General features: G+C 37.9%; 1 protein-coding gene across 1 annotated transcript in view; it reads left to right on the top strand.

Annotated features, from left to right (window-relative positions):
• The window catches only part of ZNF654 (zinc finger protein 654), a 30,195-nt gene extending 6,874 nt beyond the window's left edge, over positions 1-23,321 (top strand). The window contains exons 2-9 of the mRNA XM_053935373.1: positions 1,934-2,079; positions 5,018-5,099; positions 6,375-6,510; positions 10,197-10,399; positions 11,133-11,272; positions 15,349-15,490; positions 16,878-19,203; positions 19,514-23,321. Coding sequence (XP_053791348.1) covers positions 1,934-2,079; positions 5,018-5,099; positions 6,375-6,510; positions 10,197-10,399; positions 11,133-11,272; positions 15,349-15,490; positions 16,878-19,203; positions 19,514-19,521 — 3,183 coding nt within the window. The 3' untranslated portion in view covers positions 19,522-23,321. The remainder of the gene's footprint in view (positions 1-1,933; positions 2,080-5,017; positions 5,100-6,374; positions 6,511-10,196; positions 10,400-11,132; positions 11,273-15,348; positions 15,491-16,877; positions 19,204-19,513) is intronic.
• Positions 23,322-25,188: the final 1,867 nt, after the last annotated feature.

Here is a 25,188-nt window from a genome sequence, read left to right as displayed (position 1 = left end):
CTTGGATTTTCCTCTGAGTTATTAAAACCTATTAAAGGAAGGGAAGCAGTGTATTGGTGTGGGAGAAAGGTGGAGCTGAATGGGGGGTTTGGTGTCAGGAAGGTGCTTCAGCCTCCTTTCAGTGCCTTGATCTGCTCTGAATGAGAGAGGGAAAACAAAAAGGCCCAGTCCCTTCATGGTTATTAGCAATGGCAGGTGCAGACAGACTGGAGGGTGATGCTTTAAGGATATTAAAAATTGCACCCTACCAGAGACTTTGAAAGCACCTGTTGCAGAAATTCACAGAAAAAGGTTGCTTTCCTTCTGATTTTCTTTGCTGTGTATTGAACAAGGCCACTGTGCTTTGACAGTGTTATGTTCTTCTTTGTATTGAAATTGGAGTGCCTGTTCAAAATGTGCTGATAAACTTTTATTTATGTTTTGCTTTGCAGTCATGTTTCAAAGCATGGCATCTGGAGTATTTTGTACAAAAGAAAGGTTTCTATTACAGAAGAAGCTATGCCATGAGATAACTTAAAAACAGACATTGAAGTGTACAATATTCTCTGCCTCTCCTTCTGTATAGAATGTGTGTGAAGTGTGGTTTGGAATTTATTATTTTATGCTTAGTTTAGCTTTTTGTTCACACACTCCCCACTCCCCCATCTTTTCCTGATTGTTGCAAGTCTTCTGAGAATTCACCAGTTAGATTTCTTTTTTCCTGTGACTGATGAATTCATGATTTCAGGTTATCTACATTCAGGAAAAATTTGCTAAAATCCTGAGCAGTTTGGGATGGGGGGACTGTTGCTGTCAATGTGTTTTGGTACATTTGAGTTGCAGACCCACTGCCAGGACAAGGTGGTGTTGCTGCTGTGTTCCTTTTTCTGCTGGCTCTGGTATTTGTGTGGCAGAGGAGCTGGTGCAGACTGGGACTGATGGCTTTTTTTGGGGAGAGGCTGTTCCCTGCCCATTAATCCCTAATTGAGCTTACATTACTTCAGATGAGTGCTGGAGGTGCAGTGAGGGCTGTACAGTAGGGCACAAAATGTTGTTTTATTGCTTGAAATAATTTATGAACATATCTATACTGTGCCCATCAAGTGCAAGCATTGTGAAACATCCTGGTGGGAAGTGATGCTTTATTTCCACCTTTGTTTGACCTTTTGGAGGCTCACACCTCTAAAGGATGTTTTTTATTTCTGTCTGCTTTGTTTTTCTAAGGCTTTTGTGGTTTTCTATAAAAGGGACTTGGCTACAGCTATTTCAGGGAACTCTTAATAGGTCTGTGAGGCAGAACTATCTTTAAAAATGTTTACTCTTAAGAGGAAGAGTATTTATCTACAAGTCTGCTAATTCTTCTTCAGTTGACTTAGATATTTGCTGCACTAAGCTAACAGTTTTTCAAACAAGTTACTAAAGTAAATTTGGGAAACTTAGAATCTACATACAAGTATGGATCCATCTCAGCTGCCGTTGCCTTAGATCCATCCTAGGTCTAAATAAAGCGAAATTTACTCATTTGATCAGATAAGGAAGAGTGGCTGGAATGTTTGTGACTGTGTGACATAAAGGCTGGAAGAGTGTGGGTTACTCTTTCCCCTCTTGGAAAATTTTTAGACTAGAACGTTTGGATGTTGTTACAGACTCTCTAATTTGCATCCCCTTCCAAAATAAAAGCTTGTGTTTAAATGCAAAGAGCAATATCTACTGTGGCACAGCATAAGAAGGTATTTCCTGTCTTATCCTCTGAAAAGAATAGCTGAAGGTCCCTTGTGCTATTCCTTTCATGACATAGGTCATAAACCAGAAAACAGTCACATTTTTTAGGTTACAAACTCTGCTCCTGAGGGAGAAGGCAGGGAGCTAAAGCAGGTACAGCATTAACTGCTTCCTCTTTCTGATCAAGGGGGATGTTTTACATAACAATCTGTATTTCCATGGTTTTGCCTAGGTTGTTGAAGACTATGCTGGGAGATGGCAGGTCCCTTTGCCTCAGCTGCAGGTGCTGCAGACGGCGCTGTGCTGCTTCACGTCTGCCTGTGTGTCCTTCCCAGCCGAATGTGAGCACGTGCAGTATGTACTGAGTAGCCTTGCTTTGTGAGTACTTCTTCTTTTTTGTTATTCCTTCCTTTACAATAGCATAGCACAAGGGTTTCAGATCCTCAAGAGCTCCCCAGAGGGCTTTTACAGAACCAAGAATTGCTGACTAGAATTTAGTTTTGTCTTTTTTGTGTCCTTGTTTAATAGTCAAATTGGCTATGACAGTGTTTTGTCATAAGGGATGTCTGGCAGAATGAATAATCTAAGAAATAAGTGATCATCATAACCTTATTTTGGAGTATTTGAAGACCAGCCTTTGCCAGTAGATAATTTAAAATAATTTATCTCAAATTTTTACTTCTGTACTTCTAGTGATGTAATAAGCTAAGTACTTCTTAAGATAAATTTCTTAAGAAAGAAGTCAATTACTTTAAAATTGTATAGATTTTTATGTTTGAGTCATCAAAACGCTTGCAGGAATAACTGCATGACGAGTAAACCGTCCCAAAGTCACATTCAGCCTCAAGAATTGCAGGATGTTGTGTAAAATTTTGCTCTAATTTCAAGTTTCTTGATGCACTGGTCATTTTCCCACATGAAGATGGGAAATGTCAGGGTAATAAGTACATAAGAAAAAAGAAATGCTGCCTTGAAATGCTGGTGAAGCTTCACTGTGGACATTTCCTGTTTGGTGTCTGTGAAACTGTTTGACAGAGGACTATTTATGGCATCATAAGACCACAATTTTCAAAGTTAAATCAAAACATGGTGACATCTGTTGCAGTGGGTTTTTTCACTAGTTTGAAGGAAAAAACCTACAAAGTTCAAACCATGTTTATATGTACTTCTAAATAGCAAAGCTTGGGAGGTAAAAAGGTGGAAATTCAGGGGGTTTTTTTTGATGGATACATTCTGATAATCAAGAAGTAAATTGGTTACTGAGTTCTTGTCACCTTTGTCTATTTTGATTTTTGAGAGTGGGTTTACTCCATGAGATTTGCTTCCATTCTAGGATGTGACATTATTTATTCTTCTGTCTGGCTGGCACAGTTTTGCATGTGATGTGATATAAAGGCATCCCAGGGCTTAGTAGCTGCAGTTACCTGGGCAACCTTGCTCGAATCTCTTTTGAAAATTCACTGTATATTAGGTCTTAGTTCTTGGAGAGCAAAACTCTGTGCTGTCATCTTTGAATGAGATTTCCTTGGTAACCAGACAATAAACTGTTAACAGGAGCAACTGGTTTATTTGCTATACTTGATAACCTTGCTATTCATAGCAAATGAAGCAGCATCTGCTTTAATATCAGGGGGGTTCTATAATGGTGCCACACTGGTGGTTTTAGGCAATCTTCTGATGTCAAAGCAGTGATGTGATCAATCTGGATGGATAGAAATGTGGATATGCAGTGCTGCAGACAGTTTTGAAATAAAGTTGGAACTGACTGTAGTAATTTTAACTGGAGACTGGTGATGAGGAAATAAAAATATTTTGATGGCTTCCTTTATTAGACTGTGAACAAGTGCCTTGATAACGCAGAAAATTGTAGTTTAGACTTATTCACTATGGATTTCCAGATTTTTTTTTTTTGCAAGATCCTCTTCTTTTTAAATCAGGCAAAGCAAATTTAACATCATTTACTCTAACTAGTTTTGTCTTATTATTTAAGTTCCAGTTTGGTTGCTTGCCAGATCATGATATGACTCATGGCTGACCTTTCCTGAGAGTCAAGTATGCTGCAAAATTTTGTTTAACATGAAATGAGCTAATGTTTTTTCAGAACCACATACTTATTTGGGTAGGGATTGTTTTTTCATTGCATATTTGAATTGAGATTCACAGACTTAGCCTTGAGAGAAATTCTGTCACTGAACATAAGTTTGTATCTATTTCTCTAAGCCTGTTTTTGGCATAGTTAATCATTAGTTAGAAAAAAAAAATTACTTCGGCGTAATCTATTGGAAATCTAATTTTACAGTACTTTTCCATTATTCCTATGGAAAACTTCATTTTGTCTGTGAGCATTAAGACTTTTTTTAATGCACAGTATTCCTGAAAATGTTACTGAGGAGAAAAAAAATGCCTTTAATTTGCACAATATTTTTTGAAGTCCTGCCTGTCCCTTGGAGAGTTGCTCAGTTCTTGTCTGCTGCTCTTGACTTTCTCAATCAGCAATTGCATCTCATTAGTTTAGTGTAATGCCTGCCTGGTACTTTTTCCAAGTAGAAATGAAATTTCTCAGAATCTTCAGGCAGAACAGTAACAGTTGCACTGCAGATCCACGAGTGCCAAGTTTTTGATTGAATTCACTCAACTGCATTATCTGGAGGGAAACTTTTATAAACAAAAACCTGAATTGAAAGGAGATCTGGAAAGCTGCTTTTTACCAACCTCTCTGTTTCTGTAACAGGATTTAAAAGAAATAAAATGCTAGACCAGTATTTTAAAATGATAACCATGGACGCCACAAATCAGTTTGAATCTAAGCAGCTGTTGAAAGTATTAGTCCTTTCTTCACCCATTTCTGCCACCTCTTTTTGGGGTAACACTTGTGAGTTCATCTTGCTGGACAGAGACCTGATCTGCTTAAAAACTTGGTGGTGGTAAAATTCGAGTTGTATGAATTTGAATGCCACACAGAAGGTGAAGGTAGTTTTGTTTGCATATTTGCACAAAAGCTGTCCTTTTCTAAATAATCTTAAAAAGCTTTTTTTGAAAATATAAAATAATTAATACCTTTAAACCAACATCTTAATAGAGAGTCTTCAGTTATGACATGACAGGCTGAAATGAAAGAAATTGTGTTTGTAGAAAGTGCCTGAAAACAGGAATTGTTGGCCACCAAAAACCTTTGAGTGACTGCACATGGCACAAGTCTAGAATTCACAGAATTTCTAGTTTTGGTTTGAGTGCTGCTAAAAGTAAGAGACTTACAGTAGCCTCATTTTTTGAATGAATGTGTTTAGTTTGACTTGTCACTACTTCTGTTTTTTAGGAGTTTTTTTGAATTGCTGCTGTTCTTTGGAAAGGATGAGTTCTATGAAGATCCTTTGAAAGATATTTTAGGTTCAATCCAGGTAGTGTTGCCTACTTTCATATAAACTTTTAATATTATTTTAGTAGATGTAAAGTTAGTTTTTGTGAATATATGACCTGGAGGAAACGTGCCATTATAATGAAAGAAACTTTGCTTGTTTATGTCTATTTAGAGCTTCATGTCATTCAGTTAATGACATGAGATTTCATGTTTCCCCTCTGGTTTTAAACACTAAATTTGAAATTGAAGCTTCATCTCAGTGAAGACTGAAAATGGATAGTTTAATTTGTTCTATTCTTGGGTAGATTGGGACAGAGTTTTCTATGTCTATGTACAACTGCATACGATAAATGACCCTGAATTAAAATCTTGCTTTGCCAGGTAAGTGTGGGGTTTGGTTTGTTTGGATTTTTTTTTTTTTTATACCCAAAGGGATTTTTTGGGTTGTGCCACCATGAGAGGAAACTTTGTAGGGAAAGGAAGGATGAAAGCCTGAGTTGTGTCTCTGTTAATACTGCTCATGGAACTATAGTTTGAGAAAAAGCTCTTCCTTTGTTTTTATGTTGATACCTGTCTATTACTGCTTCTCCAAATTAATATGCCAGCACTGTTTCTGCATCAGTTGTGGAATCAAACTGGCAGTGAAAAGCAGGTAATTGTATGTGGATGGAAGCCATTCTTCTGCTGCATTTTTTGTTTCAATATTAGAGAACTCTCTCATTACTAAAATTTTCTGTTGATTAATGGTGGTGTTGACACTTTTACAGCAAATAATGTGTGAGGATGAGAGGGAAGTTGACATGTGAAAATCATGGCTGGCTAAAGCATTCCATGATATTACAGGCAAACATAATTCCTGTTATGTAGAGATTTGGAGAAAAATGGTTGCTTGAGGGCTGGTGACTCATGGCTTAATTCAGTTTTTCCCTCAGAAATCACAAATCCAGCTCAACATGTCTAAATCTGTTGCAGGCTGCCATGAGGTGAAGGCTTGTGCCAGTAATATCTCCAGTCCAAGTTGGTTTTGCATTGTTATACAAATGGAAGACTCTTTCTGAGGGCTGTAGAAGCCATGAATTTGACCTTCAACAGTTCTGTATTTCTATTTGTATATATATATGTATATATATATATGCTATAAGATCAGTTGTTGCTTTAGGGCTTTCTGTATCATCAATGAAAGACTTTGTAGCTCAGATTATTGAGTGAGGAAATGCTCAGCCATGCATGGGTTTCTTGGTTTGTATCTTTGGGATAGCCTGTTTTTAGACAACATCTTGTTATTCTGTCTAATTGTTTCTATTTTTACCCTTAGGAATGTCAGAACCTTCTACATAAATACAGGAATCTGAACCTGGAACTAGTGACTCGAATCATTCGAGATGGTGGACCATGGGAGGATCCAGTATTACAAGCAATTCTTAAAGCAAAGCCTGTGTCACAGGAATTAGGTACTTCATTTATCACACTAATTTTCTAGAGTACTGAAAAACGTGTTCAATTTTGCTTTTTTAAAATACACAGGTTCAGGTGTTATCTGCTGGCATTGCACAGTGTTTTAACTATTTTTTCTGTAGTAAAATGTGCTGGTCCCTTTTTTGTTTGAAAGAAAGCTGAATTTCTTTGCTAATTTAAGTCTGCTCTTATAATGTAGAGATCAGATTGGTCAGACACAGGCAACTATGGAGTAGTTCATAAAATTCACCGGGTGAATTTCCCAAATCTAACTGTACGTTTAAAGCATGGAGACAACTTGACTTCAGTTAGACTCCTGAAATAACATGTTTGGAGAGGATCTGACGTGTATTTGTCTCCTGGCACTCTGACTCATTTAATTTTTCTCTTCAGTTGTAAATAGTTGTGGCTTTTCTTGGTTCTGTTTCCAATGATGCCCATGGCTACATGTGACAGCTGCTTTCTTTTTATGGACATGTAATTCCTGGAGCTGGGAAAGGTGCAGTGCATGGGAACAAAATCACTGGAATGCTAATGAAACTTCCTGAGAGGAAAAATACCCAAGCTACAGTCAAGTCTTTACTAACATATTAAGCAACAATGTTCACAGGGGAACTCTTAAAAGTTGTTTTTAGTTTGATAGTGATGGAAAATGCCAGCTCTTCTCTATTATAATGAAGTGCCTGATAGAAACTCATCACTGTGTTTGTGACAGTGTGTCCATTGAGAGAGAGGAAGAGCACAAAAGTCAGGACAGCTCAGTGAGCTGCCTCCTTAACCAGAACAAGGGTTTTTGATAGCAAATCAACATCATTATGCCTTTGTTGTTCTGTCTCTTTTGTGAAACAACTGCTTGAGCAACAGATTTACCCATGATTTTTATTATATATCTCATAAAGTTCTGGTCAAACACCTGCAGAAAGAAAATGAAAACCAAGATGAACCTTGTTTTGTTCTGCATTGCATGATTTTGGTAATTATGATGAGAAATTAGGTCTTGATCTCCCTCTCTCCAGCAAAGAATTAGTTTAGTCCTTTGCTGTAATGATTCTCTTGGTCATCATGAATCCTCTCTATGATGGGTAATAGTTTGAGGATGTTTGTTTTTTACCTGGCAGAGCAAGAATGAGACCTGTTGTCACTAGATGAGCACTTTGTTCCCTTTTGTTTCAGGCTGCATCTCCTTCCCCTCTGCTGAGAGATTTTCTCTCCTTTTACCTTGATATCCTCATACACACCCTTGACACATCTCATCTGTGCTGACAAATGTTTTATTTTAGATAATTTATATTTTGAAAGCCTGTTCTTTCTTCCTCTCGCTTCCTCTAAAATTTGATTCTTGTGAAGTCTTACACAAAGCAAACATCCTGTGCTGCTTTATAGGCTAGCAGTGTTTAGTGTGTATTTTGAAACTTGGCCATGTAGCTCCCTCAGGGGTTATTTAAAATAGGAAAAACTGCCTATTATTGCTGAATCACCAACGATTCCTTGCAAAAATCAGTTTGTGTGCATAATCCTGTCCTGGATTCAATAACTCCATGGACAAGCTTAGGCCAAGACAAACCTCTCTGTGCCTGTCTTTAGAGGAGTTGTAGTAAACTTTCAGATGTCACAATCTCTTTGGAGATGGCTGGAAACAAAGCAGTCATTGAGTTGGAAGAAAAATAGTAGGGTTGAGATATAGGAACAATCAACTTCTAATGGACTAGGACGAATGAGGTGGGCATCTAGAAGAGAACATGACAGAGTGCAGTCAGATGGAGCAATTAATGATTTTCTGAGGTGCTGGTTGATGTCTGTTGCTCTAAAGCAAAGCATCACTGCCTGGGCAAGAATAAATGTTGTTTCTTAGTGTCTCTCAGGCTTGGCCAAATGCTACTGTAGCTGGCAGTTTGTGGGGTTAGAACAGCTCTGTGTGCTGCCATGGGAAAATAGGACATTCCAGGACAGGGAGGGAGCACTGCCCTGCCAGCAGCATCAGTGAAACTGTTTGGAAACAGAGAAGGCTGTAGGAACCCCCATCCTTGGAGAGCTCCTGCTGGCAGTGGTGTAGGGTGTGGAGATGCCCTTCCCTGGGAGAGGAGGCTGTCAGTCTCATTTCTGGAGCAAAAGGGACCTGAGAGTTCCCCACACCAGATGGGAATGGTAGAACAGGGTGAGCTGAGCTCTGTGCAGTGCAGTTCTCCCTCCTTTAAGAGAAAAGGATGTTACAGCCACCTGTTAGATGGGCAGCATTTTCTTACCATTAGCACTTACCAAAACTGAGTATTTCCAGCCTTATTTTTCTGTAATGCTTGCATACAAAACAGAGGATGTAGTTTATTATCCTAAGGGTGGTAATTCACAAGAGGAGAGGCCTTTACTTGGCTCTAAGGACTTTTCCATATAATGACTTTTTCTTGCAGTTCATCGCCCCCATTGGACACTGGCTTGCCTTTTAGTCCTCTTGTTTTCTGAGCTTGTTCTCAAAAGTGCTAATGGATAATGGGAATGAGATGTTTCTTTCTTACAGTGCATCTGTTAACAAATCAAATTGAAACCTGACACCTTGAATGATACTGCTTAAATGTTCATTAGCATGGAACACTGCTAGCCTGCATAAAAATAAAGATGCTAGAGAAATTGTGGGTTTGAGGGTAAGGAATTATTTCAGTCGTTAAAAAAAAAAAAGCTTTAATTGAAAGCTTATTGTACAAGTAATCTCTTCATTTTGGGGGAAAAAAATCTTTGTTCTGTTTGTGGATTTTAGTAACCATTTCTTAAGTATCACTTCAAGTTGCTTGTAATTAATACGGATTCCTTCTAAGGGATGAACTTTCAACCTTCACTGACTTTAAATTGACAATCTCATTCTTTCTTTCTTTAAAACATGAAACACTGAAGTTGTAGCCTTGTAGCTAGTGGTATTTTAACTTTTAATCCACAGAGATACTACAATCTGTATGATCTTTTATAATAAAGGTGCAAGGCATGTCTTCTAGGTATTTCTGAATTTCCAGTTACTTCAGTGTTGAGTATTTTCAGTATCTCACTTGAAATTATTTCATTCCGATATTAGTGTTAATATTATCTTTGAGAGCTGAAAAAAAGATTTCCAGAAATGAGGAGCCAGAGTTTAAAGGTATTTAGATAGGAATTGTATCCAATATCACTTTCAGAGGAAGATATGTTTTCCAAGCAAGCAAAATCAAGGCATTCAAAGCTTCTTAAGGCACTAGGATGTGAATTGTAGTTAACTCATTTCACCAGTTTGAGGTCTTACATTTTAATGGATAATGAGTCTCTTGAGGTTTTTTAAAATACTTATAATTATAGCTTTGGAGGTGATGTCAATCTTGTACTTCTGACTGTCACATGGATTCTACTGTGGAGAAAGGAGGGAATTTTCTTTCTTTAAAATGCTCACATCTGCTTCTATATAATATAATTTTTACCAATCCTTTGCAGCACCTTGTGTTAACTTGTTAGAAACAAAATACTGAATTAGATTACTGATGTAAGATAAATAACAATTTCTGTTTCCAAGCAGAAGGACAGGTTTCTTATAGTATTTAATTTAATTTTTAGCAGAGCCTTTATTTTTCTTGATATTATTTGTTATTAAAAACAACATTACATTTAGATATATTTGTTGTTTGGACTTCATATTCTAATTGCCTTTAAATCTTTCTTTTCTGTGCAGTTAACAAATATTTAAGCTCTGAAAATCCACTGTTCTTTGAACTCCGTGCCAGATACCTTATTGCCTGTGAACGCATCCCTGAGGCAATGGCTCTTATCAAATCTTGCATAAATCATCCAGATATCAGTAAAGATCTGTATTTCCATCAAGCTCTTTTCACCTGTCTTTATATGTCACCATTAGAAGATCAGCTATTCCAGGAGGTATTGTTTGTCAGTATACATTTCTTTTTTAAAATGAAGTGGTGCTTTATACTTGCTGTGTACGAGTTGTCAAGAGGAGCATGTGGAACTCTGATTTTGTGGAACCAAATGTCATAAAATCAGGCAGCCACACTTAGTGCTGGCTTAAGCTTGGAGAAGTTGAATGTGAAGTGCCTACAAATCTTGTTGACCTAAATGCAATTTTATGGTCAAGTATTCCTGTAGATGTAGTTCCTAAATATTTTGTGACTTCAGTGTATTGACTATTTTACTATTGACAAATTTAGTAAAAGCACTTGAGCCTAATTGATGTTAATCATACATTATGTAGCTTTGTTAAAGTTTTTTAATGATGCCCCAATATGTAAAATGACACTTGAGCTGAATGTGGCCCTATTTTATCACTGATAGCATTTGGTAGATAAAATTATTTATCTTATTATTATTATGCTTTTCTTAACCTTGTTTTAAGAAAAGTGGCAAGAACAAGCAAAAAGGTGCTTTTGTGTTGTATTTTAATTTCTCAGACAATTATTCTGCTGGTCATTACTCTAAGAAATATGAAAGATCTTGAAATGCCTCCAAATTCTTTACTTATAGATGTACACAAAAGCCATTCCAAAGCCATCCTGTGTTAATAGCAATTCCTGAAGTTTTTAGTAGAGCAAGGTCTGACTGGTTTTGATTTCATGTCAGCAAATTGATCTAAATCGATTTTATTTTGATTGTATAGCACTTGTTGAGGACTGATTGCAAGAGTGGAATTGAGATCATCTGCAACACTGAAAAAGAAGGGAAGACTACCTTAGCCTTACAGCTTTGTGAATCCTTCCTAGTCCCACAGCTCCAAAATGGGGACATGTATTGTATATGGTAAATACTTTATTTCTGGGGAAGCAGCTGAGCAGAAAATACATGCTTATTGCCAAAATGAAACTCACCTAACTTAAAAATACCAGATAAAAATGATTTTTAAATGTTCCTGGTGCTTCTGTTGTGCCTGTTTGCCCTTTTACACACAGTCATAGACAGGGTAGCCTAATAGTTCATAACTCAATATTTACTGTTTCCAAGTAACAGAAAAGTGAACTTTTGCATACCTTACCTAGAAATGTAGCATTTATTATTAGCAAAATGCAGTCTTGTAGGCTTAACCATGTAGATATCTTGCTGTGTAACTTGTAGTGTGTCACCAGTGTGCCTAAAAAGAAAATGTGTGGTGCTGGAAATGTGCTCTTAATTATGGAAACTTGGATGTCATGAACAGAGGTATCACCTCAGTGGGGTTCTCTAGAAAACATTGAAGATGCCTTCACACACATTCAATTATTTTTATACCTGGACTTGGTTTTAGGACTAAGAAGTGTTTTCTAGAGTGCTGGCAACAAATTTCATCATTCTGGGGACTGAAAGATGGCTAAGGAATATAATCCTTCTGTTGAGCCTGTATAATTTCTGTACCTAAATGAACATCTGCATTCCTTGATAAAATGTTTTGTTTATGTAGTTAAAGCAAAACAGCCTAGCAAGGATTTGACAGAGATCGAATTATCAATCTGTCTAACTAATATTTATATTGAGTTCCGGGGCTACCTTGGATTTCTGTGTTCAGATTGCAGGAAATCAAAAAGCTTTGTTGTCTTGAGAAACTAATGAAAGTTAGATAAGGTAATGTTTACTTTGATATTCATATTTTTCCTTAACTACTGGACTGTAGGAGGAGTAATTGCTCAATCAAAAGCATTGGGATTATGATAATGACATCCATTTACAATACAATGTGTTGGTAATAGCTACTGACATTTTTCATCCAGTCTGTCCACGAAAAGTTGTACAGGACTCTCCCCATAGGAAAGATGAAGTTGAATCAAAAAGGTAGAGTTTGTGTGAGCTCAGTGGGAATTTAATCCATCTTTGCTGATTCCTGCCCAAAAGCTGCATCTCCCTATTTCTTCCTAGGAAATTACAGGTGTAACCTCCATGGATTAACGCTTTCTGTTTGGGGGAGTCAGTCTTTGAAGAAGTGCATTTTCAATACTGTAATTAAAACTCCCTTTTGCTGTAATAACCTGTTGACCTTGCTCTTGCCCAGCTGATTGAGTTTTGCATCATCCATTTTTGAAATTGCTGTTCAAAGCAAGATGTATCTCTTTTTGTTCTGGCAAATCAGACATCAAAGATGAAATTCCAGTAGAGGCTTGAGTACTGTATGACTCCCGGTTTTCAGGGAAATAATCTTGGCATCTCTCAGTACTTTAATTTATTCAGAATGTAGAACTTGAGGATCTTTGGAAGAGGGTTCAGAGCAGTTCTGTCTGTGCAGCTCAAACAGATGTATCATTTTTCACAGATGCTGAGCCTTAACAATTGTGTTCCCAGCAAGAACTCTGTGTAATACTTAATAGCTCATGGAAACTGCAGCAAAGCTTGTCAAGGCATGACTATACTCTAGTCCAATTTTTTGAAGAATTAGGAGCCAGGTTAAATTAACCTACAGAGTCTATTTTTCCCCAGGGAAGATTTTAGTGTCGCCAGCAGAGTATAAATCATCTCACCTTGTCTGGAGCTGAGGTCCTTGCAGATCTAACAGAGATCTAGCTGCTAACACTACAAGCAAAGATAAGACAACAAAACAGATTAGAAAGCTGTAAATAGCAGATATTTGCTGCAGCCTAAATGAAATCTTCAAGCTAAAACCATTAGTTGTCATCTTGGAGGAAGATGAACTTTAAGGAGCTTGGTTACGAAACTCAAATTTTCACTGCTGTTAAGAACAAATTCTAGATTCAGATGAACAAATAATTTTTCTCAAGTGAAATCATCAAGCAAGCTGTGCTTGGTCATACTAAAAATATTTTTGTGTGAAGCAATGGTAAGAAATCAATTCATAATACTTTGTATCCAAGTCTTGTCTCTTCAGGAAGACACATAGTATTTTGATAAATGTTATTTTGGCTGTTTCCAGGTGATTCCTATGCAGTAACTTCAGTAAGTGAAAGAATCTTTACCACAGGTTTGAACAGTCTTTTGGTAAAGCATGTTCCCTACTTATTAAGAGTAGCAAAGGGTTTAGATCCAGCTAAGTTAGGGAGGGTTTAACCATCATTTCATGTTGCTGGTGGAGGCACACAGTGGTTTTGGTATTTTGTAGGTGGTTAAGAGGCTGGAATGCATGATTGCCTCTGGTAAAGAGGTGCTGAGTTGTGTGATCTCCCAGTAACAATTTAAGTTGTCCCAACAAAGTCAGAAATGGACTTGAAAAAGAGAATCCATTGTATTGACGTAGAAAAATAAAACTAAAAGACTAAAATAGTGTTTTATGTCAGAGTCTAGGTAAATGGTGGGTAACACCTTGTTGTTCAGCCATGCAGCTCTTCCTTCTACTTCCAGTTTTCTGCTTTCCTTTTACAACTCTTTCCTTGTGCCAGCCTAGCACTTTTCTGAACACACAGCAAGCCCCTTTAACCACTAATCTCTCAAGAATAATTTGATTTTTCTCATATTCTCTGGAATTAGTATTGAAATGGCTTGCTCTGAAATGGTGAGAGGCAAAGCAGTGAATGAGATGGATTATTGTGTAACATATAACAGCAAAACTACTCAGTTCTTACTTTTGTACTTTAGGTTGAGACTTCTACTGAGTTTTTAAGAATGGTTTAGTGCATGAAGACACTAATTTCAAACTTGCATATGAAGTTTGCAAATATGTAGGATTCAGGTTTCCAGCCTGGTAAAGGCAGAGGTGAGCAGTTTGTATGTTTAGAAAACCAGAAAGACTTTGTGTGTAGAGCTGCTTATAGGTCTCCCTTTTCAGTTTCCCACATAAGCTTGATCTTTATTTCAACTTTAGTTCCCTTGGGTTCTGAATGAAAGAAAACAATCAAGGTCTCAATGTCAAGCAGAATTTTAGAGCTGTTCTGAACTTAGAAGTGGAGTTGGTTTTGTCATAGGCAGTTCTGTCACTTCCCTTCTTTCAGGCTCGGAGCTCACTAAGAGAAGCTTAACCTCAAAATGTTTGTCTGACTCTGGAAATCAGCCAAATATTTTGTCAGTAACCAGGTTTGTTTTCTGAGGGAGGAGCCTGCTGGAGTAGACAAGTGTGTTCCTTCAGAACATGGAAGTCAGTGGGTCCTGCTTTCATTGTAATGCTGTGGTGGGATTTCTCTGGAGTCCTAGCTAGACCTAGCCTTTGTGTGAGATCTTAGTGCTGGCAAAAATCTTCTTGTGACTAAAAGTTAGCCTAGTTGCCTTCCTAAGTCTCTGAATTAAAGTGCACAGAACTTTGATGCTCTAAGCTTCAATTAGCTTTATTTTATAGGCTAGCACATCACTTGAGCAGAGTTCAGCACTAATCTGTTCTTACATTTTCTTTTCTCAGATAGGAATGTTTTTTAACTGCAACTCATAGAGATGCAGCATAGCTGTAGAGCCAGAAAGTTTGGTGTAAATGCTTTAGGCAGAAAATTGTGCTGTAATAAGTGGAGAACACCACTATTTCCTGCCACATCAGGAGCTTCTGGTGCTGCTTCCATTTTTCACATTCAAAAGCTTCTTTTCCTGAAGGACTCTTCATCCTTGTACTGGAAGTGACTTAATCCCAAGAGCATACAGATGTTTATTGCCTGTGGTGTTGAGGGCTAGGTGCTGTTCCATCTGATTTTATTGTGCACTTCTCTGAAACTGAGCTATTCAACAATACATGAATGTTTTGTTGAATATTTAATTGGTTGGTGATAGGAGATACCCTGAATGCTTTAACAAAGTAATTAAGTTGCATTTTCCGTTGTGCACGTTGTGTGCAGTCGTGGTGTTAATTAGGTCAGTGTTACACCCTCAAATATTATTTAAATCACAGAATACGCAAATAATTGGCTTTAGTGATGCATTGTGCTTAGTGAGAGAGCTCTAAAACTCAATGTAACTGGAATATTTTATTCTCTACCTAATAGGGACCTGATCTTCATTTGGAGTAAACTGCAGCTCAAATCTAACCCATCCAAACAAGTATTTGTGGACCAGTGCTACCAGCTTCTAAGAATTGCTACAAATGTCAGAGTAATTTTCCCTTTCATGAAAGTCATTAAGGATGAAGTAAGTTGTGTCTGTTTTCACCTCATCCACCATTCTTTTGGTAACAAGTTAAACTAAAAAGAAGTGATGTTTATACTGTGTAATGACTACTTTTGGTGGAAAGTTAAAAAAGAGGGGTTAGGGAAGGACACAGTATTATCTTTAAAATTTTGTCAGGTTCCAGAATGGGCTTCAATATTATGATTGCTTGTGTGGTTTTAAGGTTTATTTTTAAAAACTGAATGCTGAGTTTTTCTGTTTCTGCAGCAAGTTTGAGGAATAAGTCCATGGGATAAATGTGAATGTGTTATTGGTTGGGTTTTTTTTTCAGCCTGACCTCTTAAGGAAATAGTAAGTAATTGTATGTACCCTTCATCCTTGTTAAATTCTGAATCTTTTTACCAATTCTAATCAAATCTTGAAAAAAATTGCTTACTATAACATAAAGGAAAAGGCAGAATAATACAGGTGAAGACATTATTTTGCTTCAGAAAATGGTGCTGCATTTCATGCTTCATATCTCAGTCTTATTCTGCCCCATCTGCAAAAGATGTAATGTGCAATGCTTTGCACACAGGCCTGAGACTTGTTTCCTAACAAATGTTATTTGCCATTGACCTGACTTAACAGAGCTCCTTCATATTTTATGCCTTAGATGAATTCTATATCTTGTCAGATCTCAATGCATTAATTTGTTGCTGTTCAAGGATATGTATTCTAAAATGCTTGTGGTGATATTAATAATTCTATTTGCATCTGAATAGTCTCATTATTTTAATAATCCCCTAATTATGGAACATTGTCTGTATTTGTTAAAACCCAAATACAGGAGGTATTAATTATTTCTAAATTTCCTGTACCTCTTTTGTTGGGCAGTGTATTTCTGACTGTTCCTCTGAGTTCCATGTTCATGAGGGCCCCCAGCTTGAAGTGGGGAATAGGAAATCTCATTGGAAGGATGGGTCATCAGTTTTGGAAAATGAAGCCTTTAGACTTCTTGGCCGTGGGTTGCTCAAAACTGTGAGCAATATTACCATGGTTTTTACGTAATTCAAGCTAAAAAAGTTACAAGGCCAAAATACAGAGGAGCTGTCCAATTATAGTGCGAAGCAGCCTAGGTAATGAAGAGGCAGGCTGATATGATCTCTTGCACTTCTGGTTTATATCCCCAAATAATTGTCTTTAACTAGAGAGCTGCATGGGGCAGAGCTGAAGCTTTGTAGCTGTACAGCTTTCACTGCAGACCATTTTTGTATCTGTATTTATAGCCTTGTTTGAGCAATATTTTCAAGCGTTCATGCCCTTGGATGAAGTTCAGTAGCTGGATGCTTTCCTGCTTGGCAATAGAATATAAATATGTGCGATGTTTGGGAATTGTTGATTGTACACTGTGATTTCCTTCCTGCAGGTTGGTGAAGATGGCCTTCAGATCTGTGTTGAGATATGTGGATGTGCCCTACAGCTGGACCTCCGTGAAGATCCCAACATGAAAAGTCTTATTTATAAAGCAATCGCTCATTTTCTGCCAAATGACTTGGAGATCCTCAGAATTTGTGCTCTCTCCATCTTTTTCCTGGAGCGCACCTTGGAGTCTTACTACACTGTTGAGCACTTGTACAAATGTGCAGATGAAGAATACAATGAGTGCACTAGTTCTGTTCAGAACCGCGTGCGGTTCGAGCTGCTGCCCATCTTGAAGAAAGGATTGTTTTTTGATCCCGAGTTCTGGAATTTCTTGATGATCAAGCAGAATTGTTTAGCCTTGTTGGGGGATAAAGCCTTGGATGGCTTGAGTGAAAGTACACTGGAAAACTCTCCTGCAAACACAGAGAAAACAGCAGAGTACAGGGCTCTGGGTGAGGAACGTGGCTGTTTAACAGATGTCAGCAATGGGGAGCTTGACGCTGGAAACTGCTCCGGAGCCCGCTCCAAAGGGAATGCCAGAAAGAACCACCAAGCTCTTGAGGCATCCAAAACGTTGGATCAGACTGAACCAAGGCACCGCTGTGTGATCTGCAACAAGGAGTTCCTTGGAGATCACATAGTGAAACACGCACAAGCTCACCAAAAAAAGGGCAGCTTCTCCTGTGTGCTTTGCACCAGGAAGTTCAGGCAGAAAGGACTCATGCTGAAGCATTTAAGGAATCATGTCAGGAAGATAGAAAGGCAACATCTTGCTGCAGCTCTTGAGGCTGGTCAGGAGGCTCCTGCTCTTCATGAAGTGCAATGTTCAGGTGTTTCTGTGTCTCTTGAAAATGGGAATTCTGAGGGTTCCAAAGATACTGAACCAGAGGCTACCGTAGCTACAGTAGCTCCGAGTTCTGATCAGGTCCAAGAGGAGGCTGAGACTGCAGAACAGGTTTTTGAGGCAGTGGAAAACCATCTAAGTGACCAGGATGATGCTACTGAAAACAGTAGTGACAGCTGTTTTAATAATGTTCCTGATGCTTTAAGTACAGAGAGTTTGCCTGAGGATGATGAGAGCTCCAGTAAAGAGTCACCCATTCTGCATAAAGTGAATGGAGTGTTTTGCCCTCAAAAAGATATTGATGCTTTGGATGAGGAAGGAACCTTTAAGTGCCCTGCTAATGGTTGTGCTAGAGTGTTTAAAAAAATAAGATTCCTCAACAAACACGCCAGAAAAACTCACCCTACTGATCTGAAGGTGCAGCAGCATATAATGAAATGGAATAAAGGAAAATGTCGCTTCTGCCAGAGGAAATTTGCTGATTCCCAGCATTTTATAGACCACCTGAAGAGACATGTGTATCCAAATGTTTACTTTTGTTTACACTTTAATTGTAATCAGAGATTTAAGCTGTCGACTGAGCTTGCAGAACATACGAAAAGTCACAGTGTGTTTAAAGCCCAGTGCAATTTCTCAAACTGCTGTGAGCTATTTGAGGAGCTCCCTTTGCTGTATGAACACGAGGCTCAGCATTATTTAAATAAAACCCCAGAATGTTCAGAAGATGCAAGTGAAAAAGATTCTTCAGATGATCCTTCAGAACTCTGTAGTTACCAAGATGATGATGAATCTGTTAATGAAAAAGAAACTGTAGATTTACCAATTCCAACCTGGAAGTCAAGGAAGGATTCTGCAGAACCAAAGACGTATATTCAAAGTGTGGAGAAGAAAGCAAATAATGTAATTCACAATGGAAATGAAAGCTCACCTGAGGGTAGTGCTCCAGTTTTAAGTTTGATAGACCAAAAGACACCTGTGTCACAGCCAAATCCTGAAAACTGTAATGTTGTTAGTGACCAACTGGTCAATGGGCACAGTGACCCAGATCAAACATCATCCAAGGCAGCCCAGATACCTTTGGACAGAGTAGCAGATGAAACAAGGACAGAAAATGGGTCAGTGTTACCAGTTTTACAGAATTGTCATGATGCACCACAAAATAATGCTCCTGCGGCCTCACAAGTACCTTCTAAACCAAATCAGACAACAGAGACTACTTCATATGGTGTCATCTTAACAAAACCCTACGTCAGACCGTTGCCTCCCAGTTACCTTGATGAACGTTATATTAGCATGCCAAAACGGAGAAAAATTTTGGCCGATGAAGTAGATGCTTACTCTGAACAAGACAAAATTTGTAGCAAATCAACAGAAAGATTTAGATGTGGCAACTGCTTGACCATCTACTGTAATTCAGAAGCACTTGAGGCTCACCTTGCACAAAAGAAGTGTCAGACGCTCTTTGGATTCGATTCAGATGATGAAAGTAAGTCCTGCAGTCCTTCCATGATGGTTTCTTTGGCAGTCAATAGCAGTCAGAAAATGGTCTTTGAAAACAGGAATAGATAAGACACAGGTACTCTGCTAAACTGGAAGTTGAAATTGGACATACTGTTCAGAATAAGAAAGAGGTGGTGAGAATTTGTAGGCAAACTCATGGAAAAGACTTCTGATAAAACAGAATGGGGTAATTCAATCTGTCTTTCCTTGCATGTTTGACACTAAACATGGTGAAAAACATAAGCAGTGTTCTAGATTAAGGAATGATTTACATTCTGATCTTTTGTCTTTTACAGGTGCCTGATTCAATGTTGTGGAAAAGTACCAGATGAGGAGTAGTGGTGTAAGGAAACACTACGTGAAGCAGCATCAGTTTGTTTCCCAGTTGGCCTTAATCATGAAGCAGTCTCAAATTCCTATAGAAAAGCATGACCTTGATAAAGAGAAAGCACATTTTCTAGACTAAACTCACAAAGAAGTAATAGGAGCTCTGCAGGTCTTGAGTCCAGAAAAGTTGCTACAAAACCCCCAAAGTACCAGTTATCCAAAAAAGCCATGTTCATTCCAAATGTATGATTGAAGTTTAGTGGCACAGCTTTTCTATCATGAAGGTTGAAGGACAATGAGTCATAGAGGTGAGCAGGCAGAGGAAGCAGAGGTGTTCATTGCCTTGTGGAAATCCAACCAGCCAGTTCTGAAAGCTGCTTTAGTGGTTAATGGGTATCTGTCCACACAGCTGAGAAGGACTCATTCAAGGAGGTGTTGCATTCTTACCTTGTGGATAAATGCATAAAGAAACCATCCATTCTTTTTCTTTTTTAAAGTCTGAGTGTGTGAGTCCATTATCTGCTCAAAAGCATGGAGCTTGTTTCATAAACTTGTACTCAGAATCCAAAGAGGAATGTGGAAGGAAACCTTGAGCTAGATGGGATGCTGGAATAGCCAAAAACTTGAAATACAGAACAAGCAGGAAAAAGTGAGTTGATGTGCTATTTTGTGAGACTTGCACACTGTGGAAATCAGATGCATGCAAGAGAAGCCCTTTGCAAGGCTGAGGTAAAAGTGACTCCTGTAAAACATCTGCTGTAGGTGTGGGAAGACCAACACAAGTGATAGATTGTGTGGATATTAACAGCAGCTGATGGAAGCAAATCTGGAATGTTGGGAGGGCTAAGATTGCAGAGTTAAACTAATATTCTGCAAGCACAGAGGTCCCTCAGCTGTTGGTAGGACAGACAAGAGCTTGAGAAGGCAAACAGAAGCTGAGCACATCAGGTTGGGGTGAACAAAAAGGTCAGAAAGAACCTGTTTCACATCTATCATGTTGCTTAATGGTGGTGGGCCACAACTCAGTACTGTCACTAATTATTCATTGTCTAGAAGGGAGAAAAGAGGGATCCTCTCACTCCTGAAGACACATTGCAATCCTATTTAGTTGCATCCCTTGAAAGGAAAGCCTTTCCCTGAGGCTGGTGAAGGAGTTACTTAAATGTTAAGCACTTTATTCACAATTCACTGTTCATAGAAACAATCACAATATGAAGACATGAAACAGGAGTTCTTCAGTTCTATATGGAAAACTGAAATACAGAAGATTTTTGAAACCGAAAAGATGCTGTTGTAGATTTTGGTCTTCCTACCCTAAGGCAGAGGTGTGGCAAACATGCACATTGTCCAGTTACTGTGCTAATTTATCCTCTAATTTATCCCACACTGTCTTGCCACATAATATTTTTTTATTTGGGATCCTGTTCTATGAAAATTGTAGTGGGATTGCAGGCACGGGATGGACAGGGGTGAGAACTGATGTTCAGAGTTATTCCAGAAATGTAGGACAGCACAGAGCAACTGTTCCTGCTCAGCTGTCACTGAAGAGTTCTTCACAGTGTGTGCAGGGCTTAAATCAACAGGTGGGTGAAAATTAATGAAAAAATCAGGGGGTGCATAAAACCCCTGTTCATTGTAGCAATGGCTCACTCTTGCAAACCTAAGGGTTTCTCTGTAAGATTGGCTGTGAAGTAGTTCTGGAACATAAACTCAGTAGTTCAGTAATGCCTCTGCTAATAATCCTCTGTGGAAGTAAAAAGATATTTGCATTAATTCTGCTTTCTTTCCCCTTCCTGCAAGGTAAAAAAGAATGCTAACTTGAAATCATGTTTTTGAGTTCTAGAAGAGTTTTGCCTTAACTTTGAGTTGGATTAACATAAAAGGTTATAAAATTATGATCACAGGTATGTGTGCATTACATGAATCCCAGTTATGGCCCACTATGATGTTTGAGGCACCAAAGAATTTTTTTTTTTGCAGTTGCAAAAAACCTAATTTAATGCATCATTCATTATATATGCGTATATACACACTATATATATATATTTACATGTATAAATACCTAAAAAGTTTTAAACATGAAGTTAATGGGGTCCTTATCAGACAAATGCACTTTCACATTTTTTACTTTCAAGATACCAACTAATTTTTAAGGACCCGGGTACTGTGTTGAATGTTCCCAGTCTCTCCCTTCTTTGCTTGACATTGCTTAAATATATTTGGGGGAAAAAAAAAGTTTAAAGTATTATAGTTCTGAAAATCTAAAAAGTGAGTCAAGAAAGATAAAGATGCTTGTGTCAAATCTTTTTAATGTACCTTTTAATCTTTGGTGCTTTTTGCTTTTCCCTGGAGCTCCATATGTCTGAAGATGCTTTAAAAACATGATTGAGACGTGTATTATCTTTGGTTTAAGTGTTTAGATAAATGCATCTGTGTACATGCATAAACTGTGACCATAATTTTTTGTACCTGCATTAAAGTCATTTTTGTTCCAAGATGGTTTTCTGGGACACTACCGTTTGTTTCTCTCATGTATTCAGTGTGTACACTCTGGAGAAGAGGAGGAAAATATGAATTCTTATGTAGGTGAAGATGAGCATCACCCAACAATTATCAGCAATCTGTTAAATTGACTTAAAAGTAGCAAGTGGGTGGTAATGTTTTAAAATTATTTCCACTTGAAAAGACATTGCATTTTCTTTAATCTGCTCTCTGATACCTGTTGGTATTGTCAGATAGGTGCAGTATTAAACAACTTTAATCAGAGGCAAAAAGATACTTGGATCATGTGTGGAATAATTCTAATCATGTGTCCAATAATTCTCCATGCTCTTTAAGGATTCTTTTATTTTGAGTAAGCCTGCAACTTCTAAGGCTGAAAACAGGTTGCAAGTCTTGAAAGTTGGAGGTTTTTCAGTTGATTTTTTTTTTCCCTAGGCATTTAAGCATTGTGTGATATAATTGGAAATCCTTGAAGATGTATCACTTTGATTCAATAAATCCTGAAGTACGTGTGTAGTGTAAGCTTCCAGCTACCCTAAAGCTGCCTGAAGTTATCCATGAGCTTAGGAGCCTTGTTGGATCAAAGTTGGTGCAATTCAGTGCTCATAATTGTATTTAATAACATTCCTCCAGCTGGATTTGGACTTTGCTTTTAAGAGTGTCTCCTCTAACCCCCATCATGTTTCACTGTAAAGGTCATGTGATTTCTAATTCCAAAAAGCTGCTGCTTGGTGTAGGCACCTTTTCACAAAAAAAAAAGGAATACTGAAAGTAGGTTGCAAGTGGTCATATCTGTGGGACAAGGTCACTGGTACTTTGGTTATTTAGCCATATTCATAAAAATTATATGAATTGTATAGTTTGGATAATTTATAACATTAAACTTTGTGATTTTAATATCACATGGAAGGTTCAGCTGTACTCATTTCTTTTATTGTTTAACACCAGTGCTATGGACAAAAGACCCAGCGGGGGTGGTAGTGTTACTATTTTCTTAATTTATTTGGTACTGTATAACACCTTTCTGATTAAATGCAGTGTATGCATTTTGGGACTCTTAATTTGTAAAAGCTGTTTCAGGTTCAGCAAGAAAGGAAATTTGTGCTTCCTTGTTGAATGTTAAATTATTTTACTTTGCATTTTATATAAGAGTACAAATTAAAACTGAGCCATCAAACTGCAATAAATCTACAGTAGTGTTTCATTTTGAAGACCTTTTGTACTGTACATAGATTTGTTCAATAAAACATTGTCTTTGTTGTTGATAGAAACTGATCTTGTCTTTTGGAGAATCACTCTGGAAATGCTGCTGTGATGTTCAGAGCTACTGTGTTATGTTTGGTACGTGATGGTTGTGTGGCACCTGTGTGAACATGCCAGGTCTTGGTGTTCCAGGTGTGTTGATGTTTGGATTTGAACAGACCAAGCTTCAGAATGGGGGAAGCAGTTAATTCCTAGGGCTCTAAATCCAAATTTGGGGCCACAAAGGAGTCTGGGTGCAGCTGTTTGAAGATACCTCTGCTTCTGGTTGGTTGTTGGGTTCAGACAGAAAGACAGTGTAGCTGCTTTTTTCTTTTGCTTCAGAAAGTTCAATACTGCCACCTGAAATTACTGGATAATTTAAATTTATTATTTACAGCCCTGTAAATTCCTAGGAGTTTTTTGACTGCAGATTTTTGACTGTCTTCTGGAAAATTGTGGATGGTGACTTTTTTTTGTGTGTGTAACTTCCAACTTACCTTTGTTTTCTACTGTGGATATTTTTGACAAATTTGCCCTGAGGAAGTTACATGTGGGTATAAGGGTAAGGGGCCTCAGTACATTTTGCCAGCAAAAATATTTATCAAAATGGCAATGTGTACATAAGCCATTTAATAAATTAAATGTTAAATATATTTACACCAAATATAAACTTTTTTGCCCCTCGTCAGATGGACAGAAAATACAACAAAAGCCCTTGTAGTAACTCCTTGAATTACGACAGCAATTTATTGTTACAAGAGTACTGTTCACCTTTTGGTTTATATAGGCTAATAATTTTCCTGTTTCTTCCCCTTTGGGAATGCCAGTTGCTGCTCAGTACTTAAGTCAATTAAAAGTTTGAATAAAAACTCTAAAGGGAATTTGGAGTTAGGAGAAAGAAAAAAATGAAACCTACTTCTGAGATTATCCCCTTTCCACCCCCATCACCTGCAAAGGGGAAGGACTTGTAAGATAATATATAAATATATTAGAAATAATTATAAATAATCCTACTGAAAGGGCTGGCCTTGGTTTAGAACAGGAAAGGGCTGTCCTGAATATTGAAAAGTCTCTCCAGTCTCTGCTGCCAGTGCACTTTTCCTCTCTAAGGATTAATGGGAATGTGACTGTTCCAAGGCGACCTCACCCTGCCTTCCCCTCCCACCCCCTGATTTCTTACTGAAAACACAGCAAACATCTCAGTCTAATTTTTAAAATGGCATCTTGATGGTTGTTGTTTTTTTCCCCCTGAATTCCAGATGAATTGGATAGGTATTACTCCTTGAAGGCTTCAAATCTAAATAAAGGTTTATTGAAACCTTTAAGCAAAATGAAGCAAAGGTAATTTATATTTCTCAGATGCATTGTCTAATTTGTAGTGTGCAGGATTGATACTAATCAAGAATATTAAATCATTGTGCACGTGAGGGGAAGTTTGGCACAACAGACAATAAGTGTTATTATGTTAAAGCTTTCCAGATGCTTCCAGAATGAATTTTTATCTGAATGTTAAACTTAAAATTCATGGGCAAATTTTGTTCAGTTCTTTCTGGCTTATATGGAATTCATTGCTGCAGCTCACGGGAACAGCTGTTACTCAGCTGAATGTGTGTTGGTTTTCCTTCTCATCAACCTGGGACATCTGCATGGACATTGTTTAGATCTCAAAGAGGAAACAATCATCTAAACTACAGGGATAAGGAATTTGTCCTCTGTTCTCATCAGTGTTCTGTTGCAGGATTACCAGATCTTGAGGGCAGGCATTCCTTACTACAGCTCTGAACAGAGCCCACCACTATGATGAGTTCAGTTGTTTATGCAAAAGCATCATCAGTAATTCAGACATGGTTCTTTAGTGTATCTTTAGAGGATCTGGGTGTTCCTGGGTTTGAAATCACAG

Source organism: Vidua chalybeata, chromosome 2 (assembly GCF_026979565.1).
Source record: "Vidua chalybeata isolate OUT-0048 chromosome 2, bVidCha1 merged haplotype, whole genome shotgun sequence".
NCBI lineage: Eukaryota > Metazoa > Chordata > Aves > Passeriformes > Viduidae > Vidua > Vidua chalybeata.
Note: the sequence above shows the minus strand (reverse complement) of the source record. Positions and strands in the feature narration are given on the sequence as shown.